General features: G+C 47.1%; 1 protein-coding gene across 1 annotated transcript; it reads right to left on the bottom strand.

The window, feature by feature from the left end:
- Window positions 1-3408: 3408 nt before the first annotated feature.
- On the bottom strand, window positions 3409-6751 carry KCTD14 (potassium channel tetramerization domain containing 14). The gene is made up of 2 exons (XM_009881218.1): window positions 6689-6751; window positions 3409-4080 (listed from the first exon to the last, which is right to left on the bottom strand). Exons 1-2 carry the CDS (start codon window positions 6746-6748, stop codon window positions 3409-3411), a joined length of 732 nt encoding a protein of 243 aa, XP_009879520.1. The 5' UTR covers window positions 6749-6751.
- Window positions 6752-8962: the final 2211 nt, after the last annotated feature.

Here is an 8962-nt window from a genome sequence, read left to right as displayed (position 1 = left end):
CCCCCCCAACTCTCCCAGCCTGTCCTCCCAGCAGAGGGGCTCCAGCCCTCCCAGCATCTCCGGGGCCTCCTCTGGCCCCGCTCCACCAGGTCCATGTCTCTCCTGTGCTGAGGCCCCCGAGCTGGAGGCAGCACTGCAGGGGGGTCTCCCCAGAGCAGAGCGCAGCAGAGGGGCACAATCCCCCCTCGCCCTGCTGGCCACGCTGCTGGGGATGCAGCCCGGGATGCCGGGGGCTTGCTGGGCTGCCAATGCACATGGCTGGCTCATGTTCAGCTTCTCATCCACCAACACCCCCAAGTCCTTCTCCTCAGGGATGCTCTCCGTCCCTTCATCCCCCAGCCTGTATGGACACTGGGGGCTGCCCGGACACAGGTGCAGGACCCTGCACTTGGTCTTGTTCAATCTCACAAGGTTCACATGGGCCCACTTCTCTTGTCCAGGTCCCTCTGGATGACATCCTATTCCTCAGGCATGTCAACGGTGCTACTCAGCTCGGTGTAGCAAACTTGCTGAATGTGTGCTCAATCCACTGTCTGTGTCATTGATGAAGATACCGAACAGTACTTGCATAAATAACATGGCTTGAAGTTTCCAGACAAGCTTGTGTCAGGCACACATGAAAATTTAGCATGGCCTTCAAACATGTCTCCTTCGAGGAGAGGGGAAGGAGGCCCTGGCACCAAGGAGCCTCCTGATAGACCTATGTCTAGTTAGATGACAGGAGACGCAGGCAGCGGTTACGTCTGTGATGCTGTGATGCTGGAGGTAACCAGGGGCAGCCACAGTTTGGTCACATCTTAGGGACAAGCAATTTGTGAAGGGGCTGAAGGGTCCAAAGGATGGCCAGGGAGGTGATCAAAGGTCTGGAGGACCAGCCCTACAGGGAAAGATTGAAGGAGTCGGGTCTCTTCACGCTGCTTGGACCTCAACATAGTGTTCCCTGTACTTAAAAGGCTTCCACAAAGAGGATGGCAGCTCTCTCTTCCCAAGGAGCCATGAGGAGAAAACAAGGGGCAACAGGTACAACTTGTACGAGGAGAGTTTTCTTCTCAATATAAGAAAGAATTTTTTTAAAGTGAGAACCAGTGATTGTCCCTCTGTACTCAGCACTGGTGAGGCCGCACCTCGAATACTGTGTTCAGTTTTGGGCCGCTCACTACCAGAAGGACATTGAGCGTTGGAAGGTGTCCAGAGAAAAGCAGTGAAGCTGGTGAGGGGTCTGGAGCACAAGTCTTATGGGGAGCGGCTGAGGGAACTGGGGTTGTTCAGCCTGGAGAAAAGGAGGCTGAGGAGAGACCTTCTCACTCTCTACAACTACCTGGAAGGAGGGTGTAGTGAGGTGGGGGTTGGTCTCTCCTCCCAAGTAACAAGTGATAGGACAAGAGGAAATGGTCTCAAGTTGTGCCAGGGGAGGCTTAGGATAGATATTAGCAAAATTTTCTTCACAGCAAGTGTTATCAAACATTGGAACAGGCTGTCCAGGGAAGTGGTTGGATCACCATACCTGGAGGTATTTAAAAGATGTGTAGACGTGGTGCTGAGGGACACGGTTTAGTGGTGGTTTCAGCAGTGTTAGGTTAACAGTTGGACTCGATGATCTTAAAGGTCCCTTCCAACCTAGACGATTCTATGATTCATTGCAACAACCTCCCCAGGGATGTGGTGGAGTCCACATCGCTGGGAGTTTTCAAGACCTGATGTGACAGGGTGCTCGATAATCTCATCCAGGCTCCCTTTCCCACCAGAGGCTGGACCAGATGATCCTTCAAGCTCCCTTCCAGCCCAGGCTGTTCTCTAAGACGGTCCTTGATAAAACTGTTAAAGTTTCTTGTGGCAGCGGTCCTGTAGACTTAGGATATGGTTGATTTGCGGCTTTAACTACCCTATAATCAGACTTTTTCTTCTGATATCTAATTTTAATTGCCTTTGTTGCAACTTAAGCCAGTTCTTCCACCCTTAGTGTGTACAAAGAGTAACAGATCTCTTTAAAGCAGCCTTTTGTCTATTTGGAGACCTCCTCAATCTCTTATTCTAGGCTAACACCACCAACCACTTGTCTATGATCAAAGGTATGATCACAGATCCTATTTGCTAAACCTTTTTGTCCTCTCAGACACTGACTGCGTGCCTTCTTACCAAGGTTATAAATGGGAGAGGTCTCAAGGAGTCCTCTCACACCTGCCGTAGAACTGCCCTGAGGTTGGTGGCGTGACTCCCAGCTTCATTGGGGAGAAATCTGTGCTAGAATGAGCACATCTGAAACCAGGCTTAATTAGGATAAATGATAAAACTTCAGAATTAGGGAATTGGGGGGGGGGGGGAGATGTCAGTAAATAAAGCACTGTTGTATCATTCAAAGAGGTTTTAAAAGTTATTTATTTAACAACCCAGAGACTATTGTCCTTAACTGGAAGAAATGCATCTTCTAAGACATAAAGGAAATATGATCATAATCAAATTAGCCATTATGATTTTCAGCGTGAATACAACCAAGATAACAGCCATCTCCGGTATAAAAATAAACTTTCGAATACTAAGATTTTTAAAACACAATGTAGGACCTAACGCGTGTTCTGTAAAGGAGAATTTGCACTGAGGTCCCAGGCTGTTGCTTCAGTAGTGCTTCCTTCCCATCAGGTCATGGTGGGTTTCTTCCAGAAGCTTATATATTTAAAAGTAGTATCATGATAATAATGAATGTCATAAGAAACAGATTAAAATAGTGTGGCCTGAGAAAGAAGTGTGTGACCTTCGAATATAAACTCCTCACATCAGCAATGGTATTTTTACCTTTTGTTGATCCTGAACCATAGCTGAGGTTCTCTGTCTTTCCTTCAGAATAAATAATAAATAACAGTAAAAAATACACTGGCTAGAGAGTAGGCTGTCTGCTGGAGGAACAAGAAGAGAGCATGGGACAATGAATCCTTTTAACCTAGGTTCTAGTGTGGGAAGCAGTGAAAAGAAGAGCTTTTGTCTTCTCATTGAGGGTCCAAATTTAAGTTGAGCATTGGGAATTGCACGTGTGTGACCTGTTCCCATTTGCGCTGAGAGACCAACTCCACATGTCCACGAGACATATTTGGGATTATTAATTTCTTTTGGTTGAGTGAGGTTGGCTCGACCCTCAGATCCATCTCTCTGAACTTACCTAAGAGTCAGCAATGCTGAAAGAATAAAATTCCTCCTTTTCCTGATGCCTTTTAAATCTTACCGTTATCCCCTAAAGCCCAAGAAAACAGTGACACTTAAGTGCTCTTTAATTTGGCAGATGACCAAAGGTGATCCTTTCATTGGGCCATGTATTTCTTCCTGTCCCTCCAGTGGTCTATGGATTAGTCTCCGTGGCCCAAGTTAATTTGTTTTAATAATTGCTTTCTTCTGTTGCCCATCAATGGTGACACTTTGCTACCACCAGGTGAACAGGAACTTGTACAAGTAGTCATGCGATTTGAAGCGAAAACCTTTCTCAGCAACGTGGGGCTGAAAGGATATTTTATACCCTTTGGCTTCAATGTCCATTTGAATGCAGTCCAGCAGATCCAAAATACCTGGCGCTGCCTTCCAGGGGCCAAACTTCACCACGGATTTTTTATCCATGTCCAAGCTGTTCAAGGCATCCTGACATCTGGCCGCGACCTCCTCAGTTCTGACCACACACACGATGACGCTGGACCAGCGGGATGCGACTGCTTCCGCCCTGGCGATGCGGATCATCAGTTCGATGTTCTCGCTGTAGTTGGGCACACAAGCCAGAAACTGCTTCCTCGCCACGAGCTCCCCAAAGATCTGCGGGGAGTCCTCTAGCTGCTTGATTAGAGGTTCGATGTCGTAGAACAACGCCTCCTTGTAGACATCCTGGACGCACTGGGTGGGCACTTGGTTACTGCGCAGGTACTCTAAGATGTATTTGAAATAGGTGCCTGGCCTGTCGATGAAGAACCTCCCTTCAGAGTCAGTCCTGAGTTTGGGCTGGCCAGTGAACATCTCTGCCAGCTTGGAGCCGGGGTGTTTCTTTAAGGTGCTCAGCGTTGTCGTGTACATCTCCCCGCCGACATTTAACTCCACGATTGGTGACAACTGCAAGTATCACAAGGGGACAAAAAGCCATATGCATTACCCGTCTGATGCTGTCAACATGGGAGTGTCAAGGAAAAGAAATAAAATGTGATTGCAGCTGGAAATTGGAATGACGGTGTGAAGAGCAGTGTGAGTCCCCATTCCCTGGGGGACAGATGGGAACGTCCACCCCATTTACAGCTGAAAGCAGATGCAGGATATTTATATATAACCAGAGCAGCAGAGACTGGGACATTTCTAAATGGCTGTGTCCTCACCACATCTTTGGGACGTAGGAAAATGTTGTTTTGCTAGTGAGGAAGAGGGACAAGAAGTACCCTGCCCGGGGAAGCTGTTGGTGACTACAGGATTGGATGGCGATCTCTTAAGTCGCACACAAGCATTGTCTCTACTGGCCCCTGTCCTTTCAGCGAGAATTATCTGATCTCTCACCGTCCCCACGTGCAGAGGGACAAGGACCGAGGTCAAAGCCGTGCAACTCCATTCCTGTCACCTGAGCTGGTGTTTTCTCCTCAAAGGAGGAACTAAAGCTCTTTGAAACTTTAGAAATGGGTGGAATTGGCTTCCACTCGTCTGGGGGTTTAGTTGTAAATACTGAACCAGGAAATGAAAATCCAGTGTGTCAGAGGTGGAGGACAGAAGCTGTTTACCAAAGTGCTTTAAAAAATGTATGATAGCTTTAGCTAGGAAGTAAAGGAAGTAATTCATGCAACTGACATAGATTTAAGAAGGAATAACGTAAAGTTTGAATTTTTGTTTGGATTTATTTCATTTCGCTGTGCATTACCGCCACTGCCTGGAATACCTAGAAAGCTGGACCTGGTGTCTCCTCTGATGACTTTCCTGATGGTTCCGTGCTGAAGAGTTTTAAGAGCCTCCCTTTGCACTCAGTCATTTTTTATTGTACTCAGTAGAGAATAAGGAGAAGGAAGAAAGGAGGCAGTTATTTTTCTGCCCGTCGTCACTGCTGTAATGCAAGTCACATGCCTGGCCAGGACCACACCTGCCATTGGGAAGGTGTGAGTCAATAAACAACCCTTTTTTCCAGGAGCTCACCTGCTCTTTCTTGGATATGATCACGCAAGGATCTGCTTCAGTGCTGCTAGTCACATGCCTCAAGTGAAGCGTGTGCTTAAGCACTTAGCTGGATCCCACAGGTACAGGCCCACGGGATGACATGAGCTGATCTCACAGCTCACACCAAGAGAGCTCCTGCTGCCCTCTCCCCTTTCCGTCATTGTACCTACCTGCGTGCTTCTGTTGTTCACCTTGTGCCAGCTCTACTTCTCTTTCATCTTACCAAGCTGAATTGACTCACAGAGGATTTAACAAGCACCAGAGCTGGCAAAAAGAAGGGACTAGGAACAGACAACCGGGAGCAGTGGGAGACATTTCCCTTTAAACAGCAGCAAGCTATCAGCAGAAAGACACAGCTGGAGTATTGCTTTGCCTTAATGTGGGTGGCTTCATCTCGAGGGCAATCATTTGCACTAGGGCCAAGGAGACCTAAAAAATTATTCTGTCTGAGACTATCTGGTGATTTCCACCCACTGAAGAACATAGCCCAAAGCTGTTTCTGTAGCAAAGCCTCTCAGATTTGCCATTAGTCCAAGTGGTAACAACAGCTTTCCCCAGCAGGGATCATTTGACAGGAGGGTCTCATGCTTTTGAGCCTTTGCTCCTTTATCAGATGTCAGGTCAGATGTTTCGTGCTGTTTGACACTAATACAAATGGATAATGTGTTCCTCATTAATACAACAGCCCAACTAACCTTACATTCTCAGATCTTGATTAATGGCTTTGGCCTGGGACCAAACTGGTTCCCAGCAGACTGGGAATACCAGCACCAGCTGATTCCCAGCTCTGCAATTAGCCAGTGAGGTGACACTTAAGAAGTCATTCCACCCATCCGTGCCCCAGTTTATTAATCTGCAAAACAGTTACCTCCTTGGGGTAAGAGCAGTAACTTGCAACCTATACCCGAAAGGTACAACACAAGGAGGTTGGATTTGTTAAAGACAGAGGGGTCTGGGGGAGACGCTGTACGGCTACAACAGAGAAACCAATCTGGTTAGCAACAAACTGACGGCAGAGAGGGAAAAAAAAATCATCTGATCTTGTCCCCGATTTCTGCCTGGTAGTACGCTACTTGTCTTGAAATTGGCATTAATTTTCCTTAGAGCTTAGAAAAACTACTGCTCCCAGCTGATGGTTCTGCACGTCTACAAAACAGGGCAGCTTTCGCATCATTAGAGACTATAAGAACTATTGAAAACCCCCAAAACTCACAACAGGCTTTTATTTAGGGATCTGACAAAGTAAAGTTCACATCAAATTAATTCCACCTCTTGTCGAAGAAAAAGAACCACTGTGGTTATTTGCTGTTGCCAATCTTGGATGCCTGCGAGGGACGTGGCCTTTCTGTAAGCAAACTGGTACAAACAGGTCGGAGTCAAACACAGATTTTACCTTCTTGGTCACACATCTGGCAAGCCCCAGTGTCTTCAAAATAGCAGATGGGAGGAAACCTCCCTTCTAACGTAGCCCAAAGGGGATTCTCTGATCCTACAGGAGGAAACTGTGCCCCTGAGCCCATACCTTACTCACCGTGTGCAGGCTGCCGGTGACCTGCTTCCCAAGGGGCTTGTGCTCCGATGAAATGCTCATCTCCCCTGGGAGGTGACGGCTCAGCGGCGTGGGAAAACCTGCTGCTCTGTGCTCAGGTCCTGCCCCACACGCAGGGTGGCTCCTCACCGTGTTCCAGTTCTCTTTCACTTGGGTTTTTCTTTGTTGGGTCAGGTTTTTTCCAAACTCCCAGCCCAGCTGCTGCCCCAGAGGCTCCAGTTTGCTCCAGGCACAGCCCCGGTAGAGGTTGCAGGTGTGGGGAGAGGGGAGGGAACAGCCTGAAAGCGGAAGTATTTGCTCATTAGTTTTCTGGCAACCAGCAAGGTGGAGGGTGGACTCAGGCTGCCCGCCAGCACGCACCTTCTGTAATACTATCTGTGCTGCCACTGAGAGCCAAATAATCCTTTCCAAAGGAGGCCCAGTGCCCAGAGCACCTCCGAGGAGCCCCGCAGCGTGTGCCTGCGTGACCGCCTCTGCCTCGTGATACCGGTTGTATCGAAAACGGTAAACATTTTCAAAGCCTTTTGGCCTCCATGCGCTGCGCAGTTTGTCCCAAACCATCTCATTGATCCCATTTGTCACACACATCGGTGTCAGATCGGGGTGTCTACAATCTGTCCAAGGTGGTGCCATTTTCTTCCTTGCCAACACAATCTCTGGGCGCTGAGTGATTTCTGCAAGGTAAATAAAATCAAACCAGAATTGCTGCTTGAGCCTGAACTATTCTTTGCAATTGCTCATAAATATTTGACCAGTATCTTTGCATGGCACTGTTTTCTAGTATCCACAAAATATTGAAAGTGGAGAGCACCACAAATTTAGTGGTAGTGGGACTTTCTCGCAGCATTGAAACACTCACAAGGATGTCTGTGCTCATTACATTTTTTAAGTGCAGAGGTTCAAACCAGAGTGAGCCTAAATAACCTCTCCAGATCCGTACCACAGGCCTGCAGTGTCTCCTTGGTTTTTATTCTAGGCGTTTCTGAGTGCACTGTTGCTTTCAAATTTGTCTTCAGACCACTCATCACTTATGTGTCTTTGTTCCATTACGGTGACAAAATTGCTGTGCACATGGTTGTCCAGAGGTGTAAGTCAAAGTTTGTAATGAGACACAATGTCTTTTATTAGATCAGCTGATATAGATGGATGAAAACATCTGTGCTTTAGGGCACCTAAGGCTTTCTGAAGTCTGTCAGCTTCTGTTGCAGCTTGCTTGGTTTTTTTTTTCCATTTTTTTTCCCAGTTTTCCAGTTTGTCAGTCTAATAAAAGGTGTTATCTGCTCTACCAACCTTGCCTCACTCTCTTTCATTTCAAGCTGCTTCCTGATATCAGCAATCAAAAAAAAAAAACCCTCAGATAAATACAGCACTTCCTAAAGATCTTCCTGGGAGAGATTTTAATGATGAAAAATAACAGCATGGTATAAAAGGAAACCATTTGCACAAAATCTGCATTGTGCTCACAGACACCAACTTTGCTGGGTTTGCATCCTCCGGGGATTTTGCTGGATCATATCTTCCCAGAACAGAGCATCGATCTGACCAGAAGCCTGAGGCACAGAGCAAAAAGTGTTATAATTTGTACTGATTCACTCACCTTGAGAATAAAGCCAGTCCTCACCCAAGGCTCTATCAAAGCTGGACTCAGATTCTTTTCGATGCTTTGTGCATTTGGGTGAACCTCTCATCAAACCCAACTTACATTTTGCTTCTGCTGCTCTGAAGCATCCTGAGGGATCCTCAATAATAACCTGGGCCTGAGTTCTCTCTGCTTCTCTGAATCAAAGGGCTTGAATTTTCCCTTTGCCAGACCAGAAGAATTAATAGTACTGGATGCACTAGTGAGGTCTGCTTGGGAGCCCAGGTTTTGTGACTTGTAATAAATTTTAAAATAATCAGTGCTTATTGGAAAACAGGGAGAACTGGAAGGTCTGCATTTTCTGTGCCTTTGATTCCTGCAAATCCCATTCTTTGGGCTGGCTTATGTAGGCGCTTCCTAAAATATCCTGGATATAACTGACAGAGGTGGAGTTCAGACTCATTCTGTATGGCACATCTTCGATGCTGGAGATGAAAACCTTTCCTTCTGCAGCTGCAGAACTGGATAGATGGGCAGACCATCACCTCTTTCCTCCCACAAGTTTTTCACTAGGGAAGGGTGAAGAGCAGTAGAATGACAGAATCACAGAATGGTCAGGGTTGGAAGGGACCTCTGGAGATCATCCAGTCCAACCCCTCCCCCCCCCCCCCCTACAC

The sequence above is a fragment of the Charadrius vociferus genome, unplaced genomic scaffold (assembly GCF_000708025.1).
Source record: "Charadrius vociferus isolate BGI_N301 unplaced genomic scaffold, ASM70802v2 scaffold1, whole genome shotgun sequence".
Lineage (NCBI taxonomy): Eukaryota > Metazoa > Chordata > Aves > Charadriiformes > Charadriidae > Charadrius > Charadrius vociferus.
The sequence above is the reverse complement of the archived record's forward strand: the minus strand, read 5'-3'. Positions and strand labels throughout refer to the sequence as shown.